Source organism: Camelus ferus, chromosome 7 (assembly GCF_009834535.1).
Source record: "Camelus ferus isolate YT-003-E chromosome 7, BCGSAC_Cfer_1.0, whole genome shotgun sequence".
NCBI classification, from domain to species: domain Eukaryota; kingdom Metazoa; phylum Chordata; class Mammalia; order Artiodactyla; family Camelidae; genus Camelus; species Camelus ferus.
The window spans coordinates 455,776-480,147 of record NC_045702.1 but is presented as its reverse complement, the minus strand read 5'-3'; the positions used below and the strand labels follow the sequence as shown (position 1 = coordinate 480,147).

At 53.0% G+C, this 24,372-nt stretch overlaps 1 protein-coding gene across 1 annotated transcript in view; it reads right to left on the bottom strand.

Annotated features, from left to right (window-relative positions):
* Positions 1-8,708: 8,708 nt before the first annotated feature.
* The window catches only part of VIPR2 (vasoactive intestinal peptide receptor 2), a 64,082-nt gene continuing 48,418 nt past the window's right edge, over positions 8,709-24,372 (bottom strand). Inside the window, 8 exon segments of the mRNA XM_032482964.1 lie at positions 8,709-10,385; positions 11,364-11,405; positions 11,487-11,616; positions 14,503-14,594; positions 15,101-15,170; positions 16,462-16,522; positions 17,195-17,345; positions 21,364-21,505. Of these exon segments, the coding sequence (XP_032338855.1) occupies positions 10,212-10,385; positions 11,364-11,405; positions 11,487-11,616; positions 14,503-14,594; positions 15,101-15,170; positions 16,462-16,522; positions 17,195-17,345; positions 21,364-21,505 (862 nt within the window). The 3' untranslated portion in view covers positions 8,709-10,211.

The following is a 24,372-nucleotide window of genomic DNA, read 5'->3' as shown; positions in this document are numbered from 1 at the left end:
CTCCCGCCCGGAGCGCAGCCCCCGGGGGGCAGGGGCCCCGTGCTGTCCACATGTGGCCCCAGAGCCCCAGGGACCCTTCACACGTTAGTTGGAAGAAAGGAAGGGTGAATTTGTGAGAGTGAATGAATGGTGCCCCAGGAACAGCCACTTTAATACTGTGTTTTTAGTATTTGTTAATGAATATCATATGAATAAAGGATTCTATAGACAGCTTAAGTGCTTTTCGTCCCCACCCTACCTCCGAGGCATTATCTTTTACAGCTTATCATCAGCGTCCTGTGGTCAAATTATATCCCAGTCAACAGGCACCTGTGATCCACTCTTGTACAGAAATATTTGCTGAAAACCATTTTTTGTTTTGTTTTTTGCTTAGGATAGATGCTTAAGAAGCGAAACTATCTGGTCAACGTTCGTGAACATTTTTAAAGTTATTTCTGTCTTTACTGAATTGCTTTTTTGAACTTTTGGACCAATCTAACCCTGTCAGTAACATTCTAGGCCCTGTCTCACATGGCCAGAGTCAAATATTACTCATTTATTTTTACAAATTATTGTTAAGTATTGGGAAATAAAAGTAAAAATGCATCACTTTGTTCACTTGTAAAGCTGAAGCGTTTCCATGTATCTATTAGCCATTTTCATTCATATGTTCATGGATTGGCTTTTTAAGCAATCTGCCAACTCATCTCTTGGAGTTTTGACAGATTTCTTATTAACTGAACCTTAGGAATGCTAATTCCCTCTCATAGTTCTTGCAAACACTTTTCTATATTGTTATTTGCCTTTTAATTTAGTTTATGGCTTTTTTTTTTTTTTGATGTGCAGAACTTCCTTAAAATGTTTCTGTGATAAAATGGAGGATTTTATGTTTTTTTTACTTAAGAAGAGTTTCTCAACTAATGATTAAAAAATTCCCCAAATGGTGATGTAATTGTTTTGGTTTTGATTTTAAATTTATTACTACCTTTTAAATCCATCTGAGGTCTGTATTTATCCATACTGTGAAGTACTAGAATGTATTAACTTTCCTTTTTTGGTTTTAAAATGAACTTTGATTCTTTTTTTTTTCTGAAGAGGAACCTCAAGAACCCCTGGTAGGGTAAAGCACCGTCAGCCCCGAGAAGTGCTGGTGGGACCCACGTGGCTGGTAAGGAGCCGCGTGACTGCCGTGGGCCTCTCCGGGCTCAGGGAGCAGCACCGGTCCCTCCTCACACATGTGGCTCAGACTTACCTTTCCCAGGGGCCGGGGAAGCCTGGAGTTGTGCCTTTACTGCGAGGGGTATGTCCAGTGGGACGGGGCCACAGATACCAGCCTGGGGCCTCCAGTCCGGGCAGTGCCCCTGACTCTTGGGGAACAGCAGACACGGGGTCTTAGAGCGGGTGCTGGGTTGCTGGAGGGGGACCTTGTGGTCAGACTGCTGGGCTGGGAAATATTTGCTTCATTTGACCTTGGGGCCAAACCAGATCCATCTGCCATTTGAGAACAGAACTCTCTTAATGGAAAGATCCCATCCAAACAAAACTAAACATTTTTCTGAGGAAGAACTCTGGAATTTCTGGTCTGGTTATTTCTCATTCCACCCTGATTGCTATGGCAATGAGAATCTTGTGCAAAGGCGGATGGCGGGAGCCTAAGTGACTTGCTTGAGAAAATGAGTCACTATTTAAATTGAGTTTTGTTTTGTTTTTCTCATAGAAGTAAGTACTTCAAATGTATTTCCAGGGAAATAAACACGAGGCCTATATGGTTTTGGCCTAATCAGACATGGCCGCCCACCTGCTAGCCAGACCTGCCAAACCGCGGGGCAGTGATTGCTGCCCCCACCATCTTCCTCCGGGTGCGAGCTTCACAGCCACCCCTCCAGGCCTCCCGGGGCCTTCCTGTGACCTCGCCTACCATTAGGGAAATTTTTAATGAAATCTTGAACCTCTCAGAGACCTGTTTTTCCTTCTTAAGAGCCTAAGTGCATGTTAACACATCTGTGGTCACTGCTCCTAAAGCAACACCCACAGGCCCCTGGGCTCTCCGTCTGCAGCTGGTTTGCCCTCTCCCTGGAGGAATGACTGTCCCGGGTGCTTGGTGCAGGGGCCCTGCTGTCCTCTCCTATGGCCTTGGTGTCCCTAAATGCAGGGTTGTCCTCTTACCTCCGGCACAGCTGCCCAGGCCACTAATCCCAGGTGTGCCGGGACCACACCCCGCAGCCCTGGGGGCGCCTGGGCTGCTTGTCTTCAGGTACAGAGGCCTCGTGTTCACCACCGTGTGCAGACGAGCAGCACCTGTGTGCGCTGTGAAGCCAGATCTGGAAGGAACTGGCTCAAGACTCCCTAGATCTGGGTTCCCTGGAAAGATCGAGTGGGGACAGTCTCCAAGGTTTTCTGCTTCTGAGCAGAGAGGAAGCTAGCAGGGAGACGTCTGCACGTCCCCTTCCCTGGGAACAGAAGGGGCAGGCAACCCTAGGCCTGTTTGTTTCTGTGTCTCGACACATCCACTCCTGAGTCTGTAAGTCCTGATGAAGTGGGAGACGGGTGACTTTAAACTGGGGCCAGATCGGGGAAGAGTTTGAGGGGAGCAAGATTCAGCAGGGAGCCGCTGAGAATCTGAGGCGGTAAAGAGGGGGCAGCCCCAGGTAGAAGATGGCGGGTGGAGCTGGTGAGGCCCTTCGGTGAACCGGGCGCGAGGACGGGGTGATTCTGAGGCTTGTGTCTTGAACGCCTAAGAGGAAACAGACTGGCGAGAAAGAGTGCTGCTTTGTTCTGCCCGTGAAGTAGAAGCTTGGGTCACCAATTCTTCTGATTTTCTTTTTCCTGTCTGTGTTGTACGTTCCAAAGTCTCCTCCAAGGATTGCTTTAGTTGTGCCCTACCAATTTTGATGCACTGTATTTTTGTTCTCATTCAGCTAAAAATATTTTATAATTTCCCTGAGATTTCTTTGTAGGTCTGTTTAGACAAATGGTGTGTAACTTTTATTATTGGGTATTTTCTGGTTAACTTTTTGCTATTGACTTCTAGCTTAACTCCATTTTGGTCAGAGGAACTGCTCTGTATGGTTTTATTTCTGTGAAGTTTATCAAAACTTGCTTTTGGGCTTAGCATGTGGTCTATTTGGTGAGCATTCCATGTACACTTGCAAAATACACAATCTGCAATTGTTGGCTGCTGTGTTCTACATGTGTTCTGTATGTATATGTTCTGCATATGTGTTCTGCATGTGTATATATGTTCTGTGTTGTAAACATGTATGTTCTACATGTATGTTCTCAATGTTTGTGTATGCTATATATGTGTTCTCTGTATGTATATGTTCTATACATATGATTACACCAAGTTGGGTGATATTTTTGGTTAATATTTTGTTCAAATTTTCTACATCCTTACTGGTTTTGGGGGAAGCTTGTTCTATCAGTTACAGAGAAGTGTGTTAAAATCTCCAGCCACGATCGTAGGTTTGTCTGTTTCTTCTTTCAGTTCTGTCCATTTGCTTCCCGCACCTGGCAGCTCTGTCACTAGGTGCCTGCACACTGAGGACTGCCGCCTCTTCCTGATGAGTCGGCCTTTGTTGCTGTGAAAGGGGAAGGTGCTGTGTGTGGGACGGGTACGGGGAGACATCGATGTACAGGCGGAAACTGGAGTCTGGGCCTCAGGAAGAGATGCCACGCTGCCACTGAGGGCACACCAGCCCTCGGCCCTGTAAGTGGCACTGCTTGAGTTAGGTGAGCTGGCTGTTTGCTGTTCCCGGTTTACTTGCTCAAAAAGTGGCTGTCCTAAATTTCATTCCTAAATATCCTTGCTAGGTGAGTAACTGGACCATGTAATTTGTACTGCACTATTAATGGTTCGCTTGGCAGAGTTAGTGACCACCGGGACTGCGGTGGAGGGAACTACAGGCTGACTGTCCACGAGCTTCCTCTCAGGAGCAGTGAAGTTCTCAGAGTACGCAGCTGTTTCTCCCTCCCAGGACTCCAGCCTTGTTCGAGACTGCCCAGCGGTTTCTGACTCCTGGGAGCCACCTTCCCCACGCCAACGTCTCCATTCTGTGGTCCAGCCACAACTTACTTAATCACGCTGTAATGAGTGAATAATTCTGTTGTTTCTAATTCTGTGACACCGATATCATAAACCGCATCATGATGACTGTTCTTACACATAAATTGTGTGCACAACTGAATGCTTAATTAGGGAAAATTCCTGGAAATGAAATTACTGGGCCACGTGAAATGAACGTTTTAAAGTTAGAATGTGATTGAAGTTTATAGAGGAAACACAGGTAATAATTTGCTGTATCGTATGCTAGTTGCTGTATTGTGGTAATACTGTGACACAACAGAACCATTAAATGCAAAGATTATCGTGTTATTCCACATAATGGAGTTGTAACCTTACCTCAGTTCACAGAACAGTACCATATTCATAGGCAATTATGGGATCCAGTTTTTAATTTTACTTATGAGGGGTGCAATCTTTTCCTCATTCTTTTTGTCTTTCATAATTTTTGTTCATTAATTATCTGTTTCTGCTGGTCAGTTTTCTAAGTGTTGACATTTTTCTTACTTACTTATTAGCTCCTTGTGGGGAAATCACCAGTCCTTCCATAACAAGAAATCGGGACTAGCGGACAATTACTTGGCTCTCACTGGGCATCAGCCTGTTTCCAGGGCTCCCACAGCCGACACATTCTGCCCCACAGAAGTCGTGAGGCTGGGTGTGGCTCGGGGTCTAGTGAGGGCCCCTCATCCAGGCACCTGTGGGCTGTCCTTGTCCCTCGTGGGAGCCGCCACAGTGTTCCCTGCACGCTTCTGCTGGGACATACTCCCTGAGTCAGACCCTTGCTGGCTGAGGGAGGGAGGTGGGCCTGGGCACCAGTCACATCCTGGCTCACCTGAGGGCCAAGTGCCAGAACGGGGCTGGGGACAGACACCCAGAGCCCCATCACTACCTGGACGCTTGCCCCATCCAGAGGGGGCCAAAGGCGGGTAAGGCAGGGGTGAGTCTCAGCCCACTGGGAACTCTACTCAGATGAACTGACAGGCCAGCAACACTGGAACACATTTACTTGTCTGGTTTATTTTGCAAACAAACATCCTTTCAACTTGTTCTTGAATGTTACTTAGAAAACGCTCTTGAGCTGTCTCCCTGGCATGGGGCGGGCAGACAGAGGCACATGGAGGTCACCCTCCCTGCCAGGCCCTCTCGCTCCGGGGGCACATCTTGCTCAGGGTCGCCCTGCGCTTCTGTGGGACAGGGGTGTCTCCTGAGCAGTGTCGCGGGTCCGTTGCTCCCTCCCCCACCACCTCCAGGGACTTCTTGTGGTCAGGCTGCCTGCCTCCGCGCCCCCTCCCGGCACCCACCACCGCTGACCCAGGTTCAGGTACCAGGCACCTCGCGTGGCCACCTGCAGGCCAAGCCGGGCTCAGCCTTCTCCCCGTCCCCTTGTCTTCCCAGGGTCTCATCAGTGCGGGCACAGGGCTGTGGGCATGTGAGCAGGGCTGTGAGCGCCCTGGACGCGGGTGGGATGCAGACAGAGATGCTGTTGGGATTTAAAGAGAACTCGCTCTAGCAGCCGCCCTACCGCCCTTCTGCAGGGCAGAGGGTGAGGCCCAGATTATTCAAGAAACTTACCAAACCACGTCCGCGCCCCCCCCCCCACCGTCCCCCGCCACCAGTCACCTCCAGAAAAGCTGCCCCAAGGTCGTTCCCTAGCCCTAAAGCCTTGGGAAGCTCCCAGCTTCCAAGAAAGCCACACTTGTCCTTTTGGGCAGCACTGGTGGCGCCTGCTCTGCCTCTGCAGGGCTGGGTGTGTCCCGCCCGGCAACCACACCAACTACACCTTTGCTGTATTAGCTTACTTCTAGGTCATTCCCTCTTACTCCCCCACCAACCTTGCTCCAGGCCCACCTGCCCTAAAACCTTTCACTCCTTTGCTGAACTCTCAGCGTTGTCTTCTGCAAAGCCTTGCACAACCTTGTGGTCAGATGGACAGACAGATGGACACAATGCAGACCAGATGTGGTCGAGGGTCTGTGAGCCACAGTGACGTCCACGCATCAAAAGCAACGTTAAGTTACACTCACGTCCTTCACTTGTGCTTTCTGTACAACACGGGCACCTCGTGGGTTTGGGGACTCGTGGGCCCCCTTTCCCATCACCCCTGCTCAGTGCACAGACTTGCTGTCTCCGGTGCTGCTCTATTAAACCGCGCCCCCCTCCTCCCCGGCCAAGAGGAAACCCTCTCCACCCGCCTCCTTCCTTCAGCCTCCCCACCTCAAAGCCCTCGAGTCTGTCTGACCAGGAGGGAGGGAACAGGAAGACCTGGGAAGCCAGCCCAAACCCTTTCCAGAGGGTGGGTGGGCAGTGCCCCCTGTAAAAGCCCCTGACCCACATTCACCAGTGAGTTTCGTACACACATGTGCAGAAACTGGGACTAAATTTACAGATGCCTTACACACCTACAGCTTCCGTAGAACCAAGCACAAACGTTACTTGGGTTTTCACTGCCGGCTGATAGATTCGGGGAGACACCGTCTGCCTTTGCCTGTGAAAGTCTGCAGGACAATGAGGCACCTTATAATGGGGTTTCAGTAAAATGGGTGTCTTTAGATCTGAAAGGGTTGTAATTATTTATGCTATGTTTGAAAATCACAAATTTTACGTCTTCTGGCCTCACAGTTGCAGTTGTTAAAACCATGCGAGCTCGTGTTTCTCAAGCGCACCGAGTGTCCCTGCTGCTGCTTACGCTTCATCACCTGCCCCGCTCAGCACACGAGGGTTTGCAAAATCCTGCCTCCAAGAGCGAGCGGCTGCTTGGTCTCGTTTTTCCGCAGTGATGTTCTGACAGCTTTTTTCCCCTGTTGCTTCCTCAGGGTCAGGTGCTGAACATCAGGCGCTTTAACAAAGATCCCAGTGCCACCCCAGGGTCAGTATCCGTGCTGAGGCCCACTGTCCAGGGCTCGGTCCAGGGCACCCCTGGGCAGGCGGGGGCGGGCTGTTGTCAGGAGCGAGGGGACCACCTACAGCCTGCCCCTGATTTCCTCATTACACCTTCAGGGAACACAAAGGAAGTGACAGGCCCTTTTCTTTCCATCTCCCAAAGAACACTCTTCTGTATAAAAGGTGCCCTGAATCCTCTGTGATGTCCACAAGCCAAGCGGGGCCTCGTAGAGGGCCGGCGGTTGCAATGCAAGCACGTGATGATGACACACCGCCTACTGCCTCTGCTGAGTCTCGACCCCGTTTCCCAAGAATAAAGGATTAATCTGTGACCTTCCAGCAGGAACTGCATCGGGGGGGGGGGGGGCGGCCACCTGGAGGAACAGACGGGCCTGAAATCTGCCTCAGTGGGTCAGGCTGAGGCTCAGCTTTGAATCAGACTAGACAACAAGCTTCCTGTGGAAAAGAGGTGCTCGCCGTCTCCAAGACCAAGGATGGGCAGGTTGGGGCAAGGTGCAACCATAACACCAGTGGTGCTGGCGTCCACCCAGCCCCGGCGAGAGGGGAGCTGCTTCAGCCCTTCCAGGGCCAGCACCTGCCTGGAGCCCACTCCCACTTCTGGGAACTGATCTCTGGGACACCAGAGCGGACACCTATATGCTCAAATGCTCATCAGCAGCGGTGGATGGACTAAACCACGCATGGCCGTGCCACGCAGCTGTCAGCAATAAGGCAGGTCTGTGTGCAGACAGGCAAGACCCACACAATCCGTCTTAACTAAAAAAGCAAGTTGCAGAGACTTCTATACAACATGATCCAATTTCCATGGAAAAAGAGAAGAGAAGGAGGGAGAGGTGTGCACAGACATCGAGGAAACTCGCAACATTTACCTCCAGACCAGAGAGAGGCAGACGGAGGATGGAATTCAAAGCCTTTCACTTTTCAGGTTCTATCTACCTATATCAATATTTGAGGTTTTGTAACTCCTCCGTGTAATTTCTATAACCTGAAAACCTAAAAAAAAAGCCATTTAAAAACTGCCATTCTTGATGAGAAAGGAAGGTGCATGCTACTTCCGGCTGCAGAGAGGAGGTATGTTCCCCAGAATGGCTCCTGGGCACCTGCCGGTCCTCACGTCAAGCACTCTCTTCCTTTCGATGAGTCTGGAACAGGTTCCTGCCTTACCCTAGTCCTCACGGAGGCCCTTTCCACCAGCAGACAGCTGACAGCTACCATCACCTGCAGCCTGGGGTGCGGCTCTTAGAATCTCACTGGAGGCTGGTCCACCTGCTCAATTCTCCAAGTTGGGCCTCCAGAAAATCTGCCTTGTAGCAAGGTGCTGCATTCCTCTCGGAATGAAGCAGTTTGGTTGAATACAGAGTTTCCTAGAAATAGATTTTGTATGTCTGTGGCACAAATGGGGGTAGACAGGTGTGCACACATGTGCACACACATAAATGCACACTAGCATGTGTGTGCTCAGCCCTGCACCTACTTGGCAGGTTCTCAGGTTCTGTGGAGCTGGGGATTAGATGTCGGGAGCTGCAGGCCCCCACCCTAGGGGAGCCAGGTGCATCGCCCCCACTGCTGACCGGCTGCTGTAAGGAACATGTCTCTGCAGGCTGCATAAGTGCCCTAGGGAAGGTGGCTGCCATGTGCCCCCCTCCCCACCCTGTCCCACATCCAAGCTCTGCTGCAGACGTGAGGAGATTTCCTCTGAATGTCCCCAGCTCAAGGCCCTGGGGCCTCAGGATTTGCTGCTCAGAGTCACTCAGCACACAGACACGGACCGGGTTTTATTCAAGTGGTCAGGCATGGTGGCTTGGGGACATTCCACACATGGTTACAACACTTTACAAAGACATATGTTGACTCTGATCACCTGCTCCTCTGCCAACAATGAGTAACACTCACTCTCCCCTCTGCTCTTCATTGGTCCAGACAGTCCAGTTTCCGGCTTGCGGCCTTGGAGGGCCGTCCTGGGAACATGTCTGACGTCCGAGCACAAGTGACCGTCCCAGGTTATGGGGGCTGGCTCTCCAGTTGGTCGTGTGGATCTCATCACAGCAAATCTTCTGAGTCAGGGACCCCGGCTCCAGGGTTTCTGGGTGGTTCCTGGACACTGCCCGCTGCTCTTGTTCAGGCTCCCCGTAGCTCGCGCCAGCCATCCTGGTCACGGGCACTCACACCCAGGCCTGTGATGTCTCAGGATGAAGAAGCTGTGGCCTCACTGCTAACAGGGACCACTATCATAAAGAGGTTGGAGAACTGGCAAAGCAGTTGAAGCAGCTGGACAGGGTTGTGAGCAGAATGCCTGCCGGGGGGGGGGGTGCCCTGGACAGGGTGTGGGCCTGCTTTTCTCCGTACCCCCCCATCCCCCGCCCCCGAGGCCACTCAGCCTCTCTCAGACCCACCAACAGTCAAAGGAGCCCAGGCGAGGATAGCTGCTTGCCAATACTGGATAGGAGCTTGATACATTTTAATCTTTCATTAAAACAATTCTCCACTTAAACAGAAATGACTTCAAGATTATTCTCATTAAGGAGAGAACAGGTTTCCACCCCCACCAGGTAAAATGCCTGGTCTCCCTGCCCCGCGGGTGAGGTCACCACCCGCAGAGCCGCCGACTGAGCCCTGCCCGCTGCCTGCTGGGCAGGGCCTTCAGAAAGTGCAGGTGCCTTCCGGGGGTGACCGCTCCACCTGCTGTTCTCACCTGGCGCCCTTCTCCGCACTCTCCCTGCCAGCCTGGCTGCCCCGGTGGAGCAGCAGAGGGCGGACAGCCCGGAGGTGGCGTTAGCAGGACTCGGGCAGTGGGGTACGGAGTGGGCGCTGGAGGGGCGGGTCCACCCGGGCTCGCAGGAGAATTTAACGGAAGCCCTCGGAGGGCGGCTACGTGTCCTGCTCACAGGAGGGCTGCCCGGGGGACCTGGGGGTGGGAGGCCAGTGGTGCTGGTTATTCGGAGGGAGGGCGGCCAGCATCCCAGCTCAGGCCCGCGCTCCCCGCAGAACAGGCACTGAGATTAGAAAATTCCTCATTTTTTCCCTCAGTCGCTGGACCCAACACCTGGGCTTCAACCGCCTTGGTCTCTCCTACTCTCTTTGAAAATAGGGCCAGCTACACAGCCAAACAACATTAACGAGACAATTACTAAATGCTGGAGTTTTACAATCACTAGGTTTCACCCCCAGGCGGTTACAAGGTAACCCGGCTGACTCGCCCCGCAATCCTGGCGGGGACCCCGGCTCACGGCCCTCACCGCGGCTCCGCTGCGCAGTGGCCTCGCCGCTAGATGACCGAGGTCTCCGTCTGCAGGAAGGACGGGGTGCGGGAGCCACGGGGCACGTGCAGGGCGCCCTCCGAGCCGTTTCTGGAGATGGACGAGCTATGCAGCCTGTAGTCCCGGGCGGAGGGCCGGCTCGGGCACAGGCCTCGCCACTTCCTTCTCAGCTCGCTCTGCACCTGCGGGCGAGGGCAAACGCAAGGCGGGCGGTGGGGGTCAGGCGGACTACAGGTTTGGAACCGGGACCCCAGGTGCCCTCTAATGCAAACACCTGTGAACGAACCCCTCCCTCTTCCGCCCTTTTCTGTGTGGAGGGTGCGACATTCCTGCCCGCCCATCAGACGCGCTTGGGAGGGTGGGGCAGGGAAAGGGACGCGGGACCCGACGGGGGCCTAGGGGAGAGTGTCCAGGCTGCGCAACCCAAGGCTCCGAGCTGCTGGTCCCAGGATCTTCAGTGCCGTCGGACAGCAGCCGACACACCCAGAACCGAGAGAGCTAATTCGGATTTTCAGGGCATGCAGTGCTTTTACCTACGGTCCTGGTTCTGCTCCCTCAGTCCTGGTGAGGGAGTTCCCGGGGAGTTTGGAAAGAAGGAAGGGAGGCAGGTGTAGGAGTCGCTCAGGCCAACATGAGGGCCGGGAGGAACAGCAAGTAGCGGGAAAGGGGGAGCCAGCGAGGCGCCACCTGGAGAGGCGGCCACAGCCCAGGTGAGTCGGGCCAGCGGGGCGGGGGCGGGGCTGACGAGAGAGGCGCTGGAGGGGGTGGGGTGGGGGTGGGGGCGGGAACTCAGGGCGTGGGGCGGGGCTCAGGGGGGAGCAGGGCGGGGGCGTGGGTAGAGGGCGAGGCAGGGCAGAGTTGGGAGAAGGGAGTGGGGTAAAAGGTGGGGCGGCTGCAGAGGGTCAGCAGAGGGCGGGACAAGGTGGAGCCGCGGGAGGACTGGCCGTGGACCCGGGAGGGGCCCCAGACTCCGTGACAGCGCCTGGCGGGCGGCGGAGGACCCCCGCACGTGCGGGCAGCGTGAGCCGGGGCCGAGACCCCAGGTGCTGGGCGGCGGCACTGACCCCATGGAAGGCTGGGCCTTTTGCAGGGCTGGGGCATTTTGGGGAATTCCTCATAAAGCGAGAATCTGTGCTTGCTTCCCAGGGGTGAGCACTTACTTCACTGTTCAGAAAGCAGTAGAGAACCGCCACCACCAGGCCCTGCAGGTGGAAGGGCGGTCAGAGGCCATTCGCCCCCGCCCCCGTCCCGTCCCGGGGACGCCCAGCCCCTGCTCACCGCACCTGAAAGGATCCGATGCACAATTCGAACAGGATCTGGTACTTGGAGGAGATCCCGATGGGAAACACGGCAAACACCATGTAGTGGACTCCAAACAGCGGAATGAGCAGCAGGGTGGACTTGGCGAGCCTCCTGCACCAAAGAGAAAGGATCCTGAGGTCCCCGCCCGTTCCGGAAAGAACGTGCGAACGGACCGTCAGATCACCTTCTCCTCCTACCTGCAGCGGAGCTCCTACAAGAAACTTGACAGGTTTGGCAAGAAGACACTGGTCTGAGGGGTCTCACTGCCCCGTGGGCCACTAGTTTTAATAGTTGAGACCCATCCCAGCATTTGAAGGGGGGGCAAGCTTTACTTTCAGATCAGAAGAGCAGACAAAACGGTGGTCCCTTGAGCACACGTGTGACGGAGAGTGTCCCCGTGGAGAGCAGACTCAGAAGTCGAGGGAGCCCAGACGGGATCTAATTTCTTTGTCACAGAGCTCTTACCCTCCCTAGTCCGAGCAGATTTTCTCCTCACCGTGTTGTTTGTAGAAAACAAAATAACTGAACGCAACTCCACCCTCCGAGGAGCCCCATTCCTTGTCTGAGCCCTTCCCGCTCCCCAAGCGGGTGCTGGTCACGCTCCTCCAGGTCAGGGCTTCCCAGTTCCTCCTGCACCAGAACCAGGTCATGTTAAAACACCGCTTGCTCCCAGCTCTGAAAGTCTGGGGTGTGACCTGAGAATGCATTTCTGTCAGGTTCCCGAAGATGCTGTGGCTGCTAGTTGGAACCCTGCTTTGACAACTACTGCGCTAAGGCAGTGACTCACAGCTGCACTAGAGAGTCACCTGGGGGGCTCTTCAGCTTCCTCAAGTCTGCCTGGCCCTCATCCAATGATGTTAGGTCTCTGCAGGTGGCTGGCATTTTCCCAGGGGATTCAACAGTGGTCCTATGTGACCTTGCTGCCGCCACCTGGTCTGAGGGTCAGGAGTACTGGGGTCACCGGCTGGCCCACCAGGTGATGTGTATGCACGTCAAGGCCCCCAAATGAACCACCAGCAGGTGCTCTAATGACCAGCCTCATCCTGGAAACTGAGTGAGGGGTGCCTCCTTGCTCCTCCCCCACCCAACACTTGGAAAAGTCACGAATTTCTTTACGTATTTTTGAGTCACCTGCCTCAAACCTAGCACTCAGAGCCTCAAATGTAAGTTCTAGAAGTGTGTTCATTTCTCCCAGTTCCCTCAAAAAACCCACCTGTGGTGTTTACCAGAGGCTTGCCCTCTGTATTGGACCATCTGCACAAGCCCAGAAGCCCAGCCTACTCTGCAGCAGACGTGAACGCCCCTGGGCAGCAGGGAGAGCCTGCCCGCCCTCCAGGCCGCAGCTGCAGATTTGCACGTCTGACTTTACGAGGCCCGCTGTGCCCGCACTGCACTGACACTTCGGCTGGTGTCACCATGCGTGAGGACGGGCCCTGCAGGGAGCTATGCCATTGGTTAAACTTCAGCGAGAACCTGCCTGAATTCCAGTTATCCATCTGCCCAGAAGTGCTTTGTGCTGGTTTTTGGAAAAGGGTTCTAGAGGCTGGGTCCCAGGGACCCAGTGTGGGGAGACCTGTTACTACACTACTGAGACAGTTACAGGGAGAAGAAGACGGCAAAGTACAACCAGACGAGATCACAGACGTGCTCTGCCTTTTGTGTTATCCTGGAAAAAGACCAGATTCCATTATCCCCACTTTGTTTTGTTTCCAAAATAAAGCATCTGTCTCTAAGACCTACTTAGTGAACTTCCCATAGAATCCGGAGGGAAGGTCGGCAGGGCTGTAAACACGACTAGCAGAAACACTAGGAGTCAGTCTGAAGACAGCCTGGGTGGCAGGCGTGGGGGCGGGGCGCAGGGGCCGCCCAGCTTCTCACCTGAGCCAAGGAAATGCTGCGTGGAAGGACCGCCCCCCACCCTGCGATCTGACGTGGAAACCCATCTAGCCTGGCCTCTGGTGGGCTGGGCAGAGATTTCCACGCCGGGCACGATGAGGTGTGTGTGTGTTTACTAACTCTGTCACAGTACTTACTGCTGCCAGGCACGAAATGTCTTTGAATACTAATTTAGTTAATTGAGTTTTGAATAAAACTCAGTTGATCCTCATAGCCTCAGTGACAATTATACTATTATTTCCACCTTATTACAGGTGAGGAGACTGAGGCTCAGAGCAGCCCAGTCACTTTCCCCCAGGCCTCCATGACCGTCTCCCACTCTGTTTGAAGGAGGGGAGGGAGGAGACGGCTGCGTGGGGCCCACCCTCGGGGCAAGAGCCAGGGCCACACTAGCCTTCAGCGGCTGCAGCTCCAACCCGGCCTGTCTGAACCCAACCACTGGACCAGCTGCACCAGCCACTCACACCAAACTGATTTTATTTTGTATCTGAGTTGTGCGCTGTATCTTTTCCTTATAAATTTGTGACAGACATGTACAGAATCTTCAAGTTCCTTTACTGTCTCAGAGCCTCATGAATTTTTTTTTTTTAGGAAAATTGTTGGATCTTGTAGATCCACAGTCATGTGGAGGAGGCTTAACCTCTGCTCCCTTTCCTGGGAAGGGAGAGGGTCTCAGCCGTCCCCAGGCTGTCACTCAGCATGTCCACAAACATCAGCGGCATCATGATCAAGCACAAGGCCCGACACCAGGCGCCTACCTGAGCCCTGAGGTCTGAGGGGGCAGAAGAATTAAACATGAGGTACAAATTAGGTGTGGCCAAGGAGAAAGGTCAGATGACAGCACAGGAAAGTGGGCAAAGCACCTCGAGAAGCAGCTCCCTGGGGGACATCATGATGGAAGGGGGGGCCTGAACAGTTGCCAGGGCAGCCTGCCCTGGGACAAGACCCTCTGTCTCTGGGGGTCCCTGTGAAGTGGCCAAGGGCACTCGCCTGCAACTGAAGGAGGAGAGCTGGGGCCCTCTGGGGTGTCCCCACACCCTGGCTCTGATCTCCTCACCCTTGGGTCCTGGGTGACGAGGTGTGTCCTAAGCACATACTCACTTGTACTGGGACTGGTCATTGCCACCGACATCTGGGGATGTCAACTTCTGCAGTAAAATTCGTATAATGCTAACAAAAAGGATGAAATTGACCTGCACAAAAAGAAATGACATGTTTGTGTGTGATGCCCCCTGGAAAGGAGGCCGGGATGTCTGTGGCTGAGCCTCACCAGTTTCAGCAGTGCCAGGGCCCAGCACAGGCTGCCCACCGCCCCCCAACCCCGAGAGCGGGACAGTGTCCCCTGCAGTGTCGCATACACTCTGGCCCTGGGCTGCGGCGGCTAAGTAAACTGACTTTGAGATGTGCAACGGACAGAGGGAAATCCGGTTCAGCTTGGAGGCTGCACACTTGGTCCACCCGATGGTGATTCCCCTGAGGGTCCCCTGAAGGAGCAGTCTCCTTCTCACCCACCCTCTTCCCTGAGACTCCACCCTGAAGGCGGGCTGAGCCCGCCGTGGAAGAGCTCGGCCTTGGGGTTCGTGCCTCAGAAGACCCAGGAGAACGGGGCTATTTATGTTTGCTTCTGGGCAGCAGCCTGCTCTTTGCCCAAGCGTGCAGCCTGGAGGGTAACTTGTGTTTCAATACAGAAATGACTTACTATAATGGAAATTAAAATTGGTGTTCGTATAAGCCACCAGGGAACACTGTGGTCGTTGGTATCCCAGCAACTGTTAAGAGAGGGAGTCTCATTACCACGGATGATTCCAGCTACAAATCCAGCACAGGCTAAGCGCACTGCCCGGGACTCACCCCTTACAGGGTGCTTGCAAAACAGAGCCCAAAGCCCCCTCCCCTCCCCTCCCCTCGGGGTTGTTAGATGGTCCCTCCTGACTGCCGTGCTCCACCCTGAAGGCACAATTGCTCTGCACTTAGAGATCTGCTGATGCAGAGGCAACTCCAGAAGCTGGGAGAAGGAGCAGGCCAAGCCCCAGGAAGGCCCACAGCCTGGGCGTTGGCACAGCTTTCTCCAGCTGACATCACAAAGAGAAGTCTGCCTTCTGAAAATCAGTTCTCCTCAGCTCCCAAATGTTTAGTATTAGTATCTTGAATGAAAGCGTAAAAATGTCATCAGAATAGCTGAGGCAGGTACTGCCAGGAACGTTTGTCCAGTAACATGTTTTCAGTTTTGCTTTTCAGCATAAGGGCTGACTCCAGTGGGAGGCTGGGGTCGGGTGCTGGTGAAACGCCTCCCTTGTTCCCTCTGTCACCCGCACTCCTTCCCAGCAGGGGCAGAGACCCACCCTGGACCCCAGCTGGGGTTGACAGTAGGATGTGGGGTTCCTGGAACCCACAGGGCAGAGGGGAGGCTTCCCACAAATGCTGTCTTAGACCTGTGGCCCTGGCCCACCCACCCTGCAGCTGCTCCTGGTGTGTGAGTGAGCCAGGCTGAGGCCAGGAGAACTGCCCAAAGTGCCAGTGACAGATACATGTCACATAAACTACAGCCATGCAGCTGGACTTTGAGAGGCTCATTACCAGAATAGACAACTGGTAGACCACAGCCTCGTGGTGGGAACTCTTGGTACCTGAGTTTGGGGTCTTGCTCTGGCTCATTGTACTCACCAGGCAGAATGTTTGGGGCCCCAGGCCGGCTGCGCTGTCTCAGAGGGTGGTTCCCAGCTGGCCATTGTGACTAGGCTCAATACTGGGCTCTGCGTTTGCTTGGTGCCCTTTTGTGAATACTGCTACAAGCTCTGAGACGCTGTTCTGTCTCTGCCCGGTTTACCCCAAACTCAGCTCTGCTGTGAGACCTGGTTCAGTCCCATCTCTCCCATGGCTTCTCCCGACGAAGTTCACTGTCCTCTCCATCAGGTGCTCAAACCCTCGGCTTGGCCACACGCGCTGCCTCTGATCAGACAAGGGGCCTCTCCCTAGTTTCCCAAGACTTGGTGATGCCAGGAACTTAGCATCACTAGATGAATCTCAATTAAAAGGCAGAGGCACGGGCCCAGCACTCACCCTGTGTCTTCTAACGAGAGCCTGGCTGCAGTCCACGCACCTGTGCAGACAGTGGGGATGCCTGCAGAAAGACACCTGGTTACCACCACCCACGCTAGTTCCCTGGACCAGCCCTGCAGGGACAGAGTGAGCCTTCGTCAGCCCAGCCATCAAGGACCAGGGCTTTCTGATGAGCAAGTGGAAGCTCTTCATAATGCAGACAAATTTACACTCATGCCTGATGAAGCAGTGAAGATAATCTGAATGCTTTGAAAGCTGAACCTTCACGGGCCTGAACCAAATCACCCCTTTTTTTTTTTGCGGGTGTCTGTGTCAACGTGCTGGCAAGGCTGTGTCCAGACATGGCAGGTGATCTGAAGGGGTGCCCCTGGCTGTGAGTGTGGGGGTCCCGCAGCTTTACCCCCTTTCCAATTCTGGTCAGTGCGGAGTCCCACTGACGGGCACGCGGTCAGGACGCAGGACGGACGGCCCCCTGCTCTTTCCCCTCCCCGGCCCTTCCTTCTGACTTTCCCAGCATCAGGGTACACCTCAGCCAACGAGAGAGCAACCTGGTTTTCAGAAATATTAACGTACTGGCTGCAGGGACCCCCAGTGGCCCTAGGAAAGCTCCTCCTACAGGCTCAGCGAGGTGTTTTCGAGCTCAAAGAGTCTGCGTTTACAGGCCAGAGAGGACGGAATCAGGAACCTGGAGGGCTTGGGGGGTGGCAGTGTGCGGCAGGGCAGGAGTCCTTACCCCATCCAATCAGGAGGTAGGCCGCAAAGCGTCGGCTGGGGGAGAATATGGCCACCAGGAGGGTGTGGAGGTACAGCCCCTCCACCAGCAGCCAGTAGAAGTTGGCCATGATGCAGTACTGGAAGACCACCAGGCTCAGCTTGCAGCCCACCTGGAGCCAGACAGCAAGAGACACACGCTCATGGCAGGCAGTGCCGGGCAGGGCACGGCACGTGCTCACGCCCTCCGTGTAACCCGACCCTGACACAGAGGTGTGAACCCAAGTGTGTGCGTGTCAGGGCACGGCCGGCCGGGGTCACTGGAGGGTAAATACCAGGTGAAGGCAGATGCCCACGCTGTCCCGGAGGTGATTTGTAACTCTGAGGGAACACAAGCGGCACCTGGCACAGCCTCCCTCTTCCTCATCCCACCTCCTTGCCGCCTGCATCCTCACCCTGCACCCCCACCTCTCTCCCTCCTCTTCCCTCCCTGCACCTCCTCACCCTCCACCTCTCCTCCCTCCTCCCCTCCACCTCTCCTCCCTCCTCCCCTCCACCTCTCCTCCCTCCTCCCCTCCCTGCACCTCCTCTCCCGCCTGCATCCTCGCCCTCCACTCACTCCCACTTCTCTTTCTCTGTCTTCCTCACTGTCCACTCTTAACAAGAGATAGGAAAATAAAGGGGAAAAACAAGAGAAACCCAGCAAATAAATTTTCCCCAGGAGTTTCAAAAGGGAAAAAATATGTTTTACACAAAATAAATATATTTTAATCTCTCAGAATCCCACATAAGTAAACATGTCAGGTATTTCTACATCATGAGCAAACATGGCATTGAGACTTATAGTCACTAAGCTCATATAAATGTCCTACAAATCCAGCACTTTATTTCTATTTTTCTGTATCTTTGCAGCCTCCTCCCCAGATATGTATCTGTGGGTGGGGCGGACACATCCACATACGCGTGTAGATACAGTCTTATGTGTATGTGTGTGGATTTACTCATACGTGTGCACGGGGCAGATGTGCTTGCAGGAGACGCGCGGTGGCTTTCAAGCTGCTGTCTGGGGCTGGGAGGAGCTCTGACCCACAGAGGCTCCGTTCTTTCCAGGACACCCAATCCCGTTACCTGTCCTCGTTTCTCTTGCCTCAGTGAAGTGTGGTTCGGTTTCTTTCTAAGGTGCAGCACGGACGGCTGTTACCGTTTACTGATGCTGCATGCGGGGAGTGTGGTCTGGCACTTGGAGGCTGCCCACGGACCACCGTAAGTGGACAGATGCACATCATAACACAACTGTGAAAACAGGGGCACCAGCCCGGGGCCTTGGGCCTCAGCACCACCCGCTCATTGGAACAGTGGCAGGAGTGTGTGCTGCGTGTGGAGGGGGAAGAGCTCTCCGCCTCCCGGAGGAGGAAACCATGGGGCCCTGCCCTGCTGCTCGTCCAGGGGGGTGGGGCCTGCACCCACGGCGGTGTCTCCCCCTTTGCAAAGCTGCCCAGCACTGTTTGTTACAATTTCAATACAGATGCCCTTTGATCCGTCCAGTCCCCCTCCAGGGCCATCTGATCGAGGGAGAAGCACCAGTGTGCGGAGACATCCGGGCGGTGATGCTTGTGGCGGCAGAAAGTAGAAAACTAAGGTGGGCATGCTGTTACTGGTGGGATGGTTACAGTTTTATCACACCTCACGCTGGATTCAGAGGAGATCCTGAGACAAGGGTAGACTTGGAGGATTTCTGAGATATCCTGCTGAAGGAGGAAAGATGCAGAAAATGTGTGTTTAAGGTGATTCCAATTCCATTTTCTTGGGAAAATGTTTAAAATGCAGCCTTTGCTCATCCACCAGTGAGTGCTCCCAGGACAGGAGGTCTTGGGAGCCATGTGCTGTCTGCTGACCTCATCTTCTTCAGGCCTGGAGGGGCTGAGCAGGCCACGTGGCCGGGACAGTGCCCCACAGGGACCTCGCAGGTCTGCCAAGTCCAGCAGGTTCTCACCCTGGTCCGGGAGCCTCCCACCACCATGGCCAGGCATCTGGGGACCACACTGGTCATCCACGGGGGCTCCTGCTGCTGGTCAGCTTCCAGGTGGCTGTCTGGTCATTCATTTCTCTAGAATAGAGCATGATTTCCGCAGGACTTGGATGAACCCCAAACCAACCAGGGCAGAGAAGGAGGCCCACATGTTGCAGGGCGGGGCCATAGTGGGGAGGGGATGGGGCTCTGTCCCTGGGTCCACTTTCTGATCCAATAAAGACACTGGCTTCTCAGAGGCCAAGCTGATCGAAAGGGATGGGACAGCCACACCCACCCCAGGGTCGTCAAAGGTAAACATGTGTCCTCCCGGGCCAACAGGACATGAGGCGTCTCCCTAGGGTGCCGGGAAGACTGGCAGGTCCTGGTAGGAGCGAGTGAACAGGATATTTTACTTGAATATGTGACAGTGATGGTTGCAGGGCTGAGACAGTTGAAGTGGGCCTTGGCGCCTATGTGGGGCTGACAGCTGGAGCCTCACTGTGCAGCAAGCAGCAGACGTGATGCCTGTGGCGACGTCCACTTGTGTGGTGTCACATGTCCTATGTCCACAGCTGCAGACACTCGCCAGACGTGGCTCCCCCAGCACCACGCAGAGCCCTGACCAGCCATCCTTCCCAGGCTGGATACAAAACATGCAATGGAGCAGAGTCTGGAGAGTGTGTGAGCTGCACACACATGCCAGTGTGTTTCTGCATGCATGTGCACCTTTGTGCATGTTTCCATGTGTGCCCTCGTGCACACGTGTGTTCTGGGCACTGCTCACTTCCCCTCCTCCTGCCCCTTCTGCCTTTCACCTGGGGCTGTGAGCCCAGGGCCCTCCGCCATGTGCAGACCCCTAGCCCAGCCTCCAGCCCACGTCTCTGGCTTTCACCCCCTGGGCCCCTGGGGCAGCAGGCAGAGGCCCAGTCAGTGTTCAGCTTTGGGCCGAATGCATCCCCCACTGCACAGCTCAGGCCTCCGAGTTTGCCCTGACTCTCTGGGCAGGTGGGACTCGGGGCAGGGACACTGGTTCCTGTCGCTTCCCCATCCCTCAGTGGGGGCCTGGCAAGGTCCTCAGTCTACGCAGCAGGAGACAGTTGAGCGCACAGCTCCAGATCAAGTGCCTGGTGTTTGTGGATCCATCAGGGACACCATGTCCTTTAACGAAGAGCCAAGTGGGGAGGGCTCCTTCAAGCAGAGGTTTGAGACGCATGGAGAAGAGATGGAAGGTTCTTGGCAGGAGGGAACCTGGGTCTCCCGCTCCTGGTGCTGGGCGACCCCCTCTACACTCCAGAGGACCCCATCTGGGGACAAAAGCCCCGTAGCCCCACCTCCACCCGGGGGCGGGATTTGCCAGGTGGAGGATCTGGTCAGTTTTATTATTACGTTCAGTCCACACGCATGGCTGGCAAGACTGCCCCAGATGTGTATTTACGTGCAGGCCTCGGAGCAGCCACGGGTCTGTGCTGTTATAAAGGCTCTACTATCTTAAAACGACAGTGTTTCAAATCTGTTCTGTCCAGGGCAGCGGTGCCAGTGGGTGAACCCACCGTTTGGAATGCGAGAGGGGGCCAGCTTTCTGGCTCCGAGCGAGAGAGGCGCCGGCCCCGGAGCCGGGATCACGGCGGGGAAGACGGTGCACGGGGACTCCATCTCGGAGGAGCTCGATAACCGCACTGCGCTGCACTGGCCCCAGAGACCCACGCGCGGCCACCACAAACCTCGCCTGCATCTGTGGAAACTGCTAGTTCAGATGCTCATCCCTGTGTCGCTAGCTGGGCGCTGCGGGGACTGTCCCACACGGGTGGCTTCCTCCCAGCCGTCGGGGAAGCACCCACTGCTCAGGTCTCGGACATTTGCGGAGAAAACACGGGGGAGTGGGACGGGGAGAGGATGTGTGTCCACCTGTGCCAGGACCTCCCATCCCGGAGTGGCCGTGCATCCCTCCTGGGGGGCCGTCGCGGGAGCCTGGCTCTGCCGGGGGCCAGCCTCGCGCCCGCCCTGCAGCCGCTGGCGGTGCTCGGTTCCTGCCAGTCCTGGGCCTGCTCCGGCCTCCGGCCAGTTTCCTCTCCTTCCGCACCGACCGGGACCTCGGACCCCGGGCACCAGCGCCGGGACTTCATCCCAGTGAGTATCCCCACCCACCTTCAGGGAGAGGACCCTGCCCGGGGACAGCCTACCCAGGAGGACGGCTGGTCGGGGCAGTGCAGCGTGCCGGAGTTGGAGTACAGGACGTCGTCCTTGACCAAAACGGAGAGAGCTCGCAGGATGAAGGAGAGGAACAGGTTCAGGTGGATGTAGTTCCGGGTGCAGCGCAGCTTCCTGCGGGGGTGGGGTGGGGGAGGGGCACGGGGGAGTGGGAGGGGGAGTGGATGTTGGGGGAGGGGAAGGGGAGAGGACGTTGGGGACAGGGAGGGATGTGGGGGAGGGGTGAGGGTCGGAGGGGAATGGGAAGCGGAGGGGAAGGGGAGGAGATAGATGATCACTGTTTTGTGCACACTTTAGTGATTGCCTCTGTGGCTTTAGTCTTAAGGCTTCTTTTTTATGGAAGTTATTTATCTAACCGTTCCTTATTGTATATTTAAGATGTTCTTAGTTTTGCATTATGGTAATTTTTTTTTTTACAGTAAGTCTTTTCCCTTATTTCTGACTTATCTCTTTAGAAGCAAGATTTCAGGATAAAAGTATGAAGCAAAGATGTCTTGAGACTGCAGAGGCCTGCACCCACTTCACAGATGTGAAGACCACGTTGTCTTTACAGCAAACTTCCTGCAAGGCCCACATCAAATGACCTGTCTTTGAACTTAAGTTTATGCGATATTTTGCTTCTCTAAAAATTCTCAGAACATTTTGTTTATAATTCTTTTACAACACTTAAATTCTACTTTACAGAAGACTTAATTGGATATTTGATTTAACTCTGACTTTTAATTGTTTGGAGTCTTTAAGAAACAAACTGCTCCACACAAATGCACTTCCAAGATCATTAAACATTAACTCTGTAAGGTTAACGAAAGTTTAAAAATTTTGAAGAATGTTAAAAAATGTATACTAAAGCGGTCTTCCACTTGTGGCTACTAAAGGGAAGCTTATCTGACTACCCTCCCACCAAGCGGTCAACACGATTTTAAACTCTGGAGAGTAGCCAAAGCAACTGGGACTCGAAGGACAGGCCCCTGGAGAGGAGGGAGGCATGGAGGCCCTGTGGGCACCCACACCTTGTCACCTCTGCTGGTGGTTAACTCATGTCTCAGGGCACAACGACCACTTAGAAAGCAGAGGCTGAGAGCTTATGACAGTGTCACTGGACAGAATGGGCAACAGAGGAAGTTAAGGGATTTCAAGTGACAGATGCAAGCAGCAATCATTCTGGAGAAAAGGGAAACACAGAAAGTCCAAAATTCAGCAGGCAATCACCTACTGAGGCTTTCCTTCTTTTATTTCCAAGGTGTTCATGTGCTGCTTGAGCAGAAGAATCCCCAGGTTTTCATTCAAAACCCTAAAGTGCTGTGACTTAGGAAGAATGACAAACCAGAAGTAAACTGGCCTTCACAGAGCCTGGAATACAGCCTCAAATCAGCTCAGTCCCTGACTGTCTCAGGCTGGTCTGCCCATCTTGCTAGAAAAATTAAATCCTCTCTGTAGTAAGATGTAATCAGAAACCTTTAAAACTTAATTATTTGTGATTTCAATAATAAATTGCTAGGTATGCCAGAAACAGGACCAAATGATCAAATGCAGTTAAAAAGGAAAAGCAAAAACAAAACAAAGGACAAAAAGAGAGCCAGTTACTGGCATTGTAAGACATAGACTATAAAATTACCCTGATTAATATATCAAGAAAATTGATAAAGAAATGAATTTTATTATAGAATGGAATTGATTATAAAAATCAAATGACAAACTGAAAACTTAAAAAAGAACCTTGAAACTAAGAATAAATCACTGGTGTAACATTAGACACAATAAATCAGAGTATTATGAACTGGAAAATAGATCAGTAGACTATGTCTAGATTAAAGTAGGGAGAAACAAAATAATGGAAAATATAAAGAAACAATAGGAAATATAAGGGAAATGGTGAAAACATTAAACATGTGTGAAAATGGAGTTTCAGAAGGAGAGGAGAGAGAATAAGGTAGAAACAATATTTGAAGAGATTCTAGCCAATAATTTTTGAAACTGATAAAATATAATAAGAGACTAAAGAAATTCCACTAACCCCAAGAAGGAGAATTACAAAGAAGACTATACAAGTCCCATGATAGTGTAAATGCTGAAAACAAAAGACAAAGACAGAAATCTTCAAAGTACCCAGAGAAAGACACATCCTTCAGTGGAGTAATGGTGAGGCTTTTTCAAAAGAATTGATGATGTACATCTTTAATGTGATGTAAGAAAGTAACTGCCTACCAAGAATTCAGTACTCTCAAAAATATCCTCAGAAATGAAGGCAAAATTAAGATGATTTCAGGCAATCAAAACCTGTGAGAATTCATTGCCAGGAGGCCTGTGCTGAAGGAAACCCTAAAGGGAGGTCTTCAGGCAGGAGGAGAATGGTCCCAGATGGAAACATGAAAACACAGGAAGAACAAAGAGCAAGGAAGACAATAGACGATGACTCTAAGCAAACACTGACTTTGGAAACAGCAACAGTAGTAACCATGCCTTGTGGAACTTAAAATACATGCAGAATTAGAACACAGAATAATGACACAAAAGGCATGAGGGTGAGCAGATATAAATGCTGTAAAGTCTTGAATTGACCGGGAAGCAGTAAAAATAGTCATTGGAGGTTTCTGCCTATGAGACAAGGATGCATGTTGTGAATGTGGTGTGAAAACTAGAAGAAGAACACTAGAATATATAACTGGCAATCTAAAAAGGAGAAATTGGGATAATAAAAATACTTGATAACTTAAAAAGAAGCATGAAGCGATACAAGAGAAACAAGGCACAGCTGAAATAACAGAGCAAAGACACAGAAGGTGGACTGGAACTGTAAGCTGTCAGTCAGTAGTCTAACTGTGAGTGTAAAAATACTGCTCGTAAAAATAAAAATTCAGACCAGAAATAAAGAGCAGATCTCAATTAAATGGAGCTTTAAAACACTCACATTAAATACAAAACAGGAAGTTCAAATAAAAGCACAGAAAACAATATGCAAATATCAAACAAAAAAAGCTAAT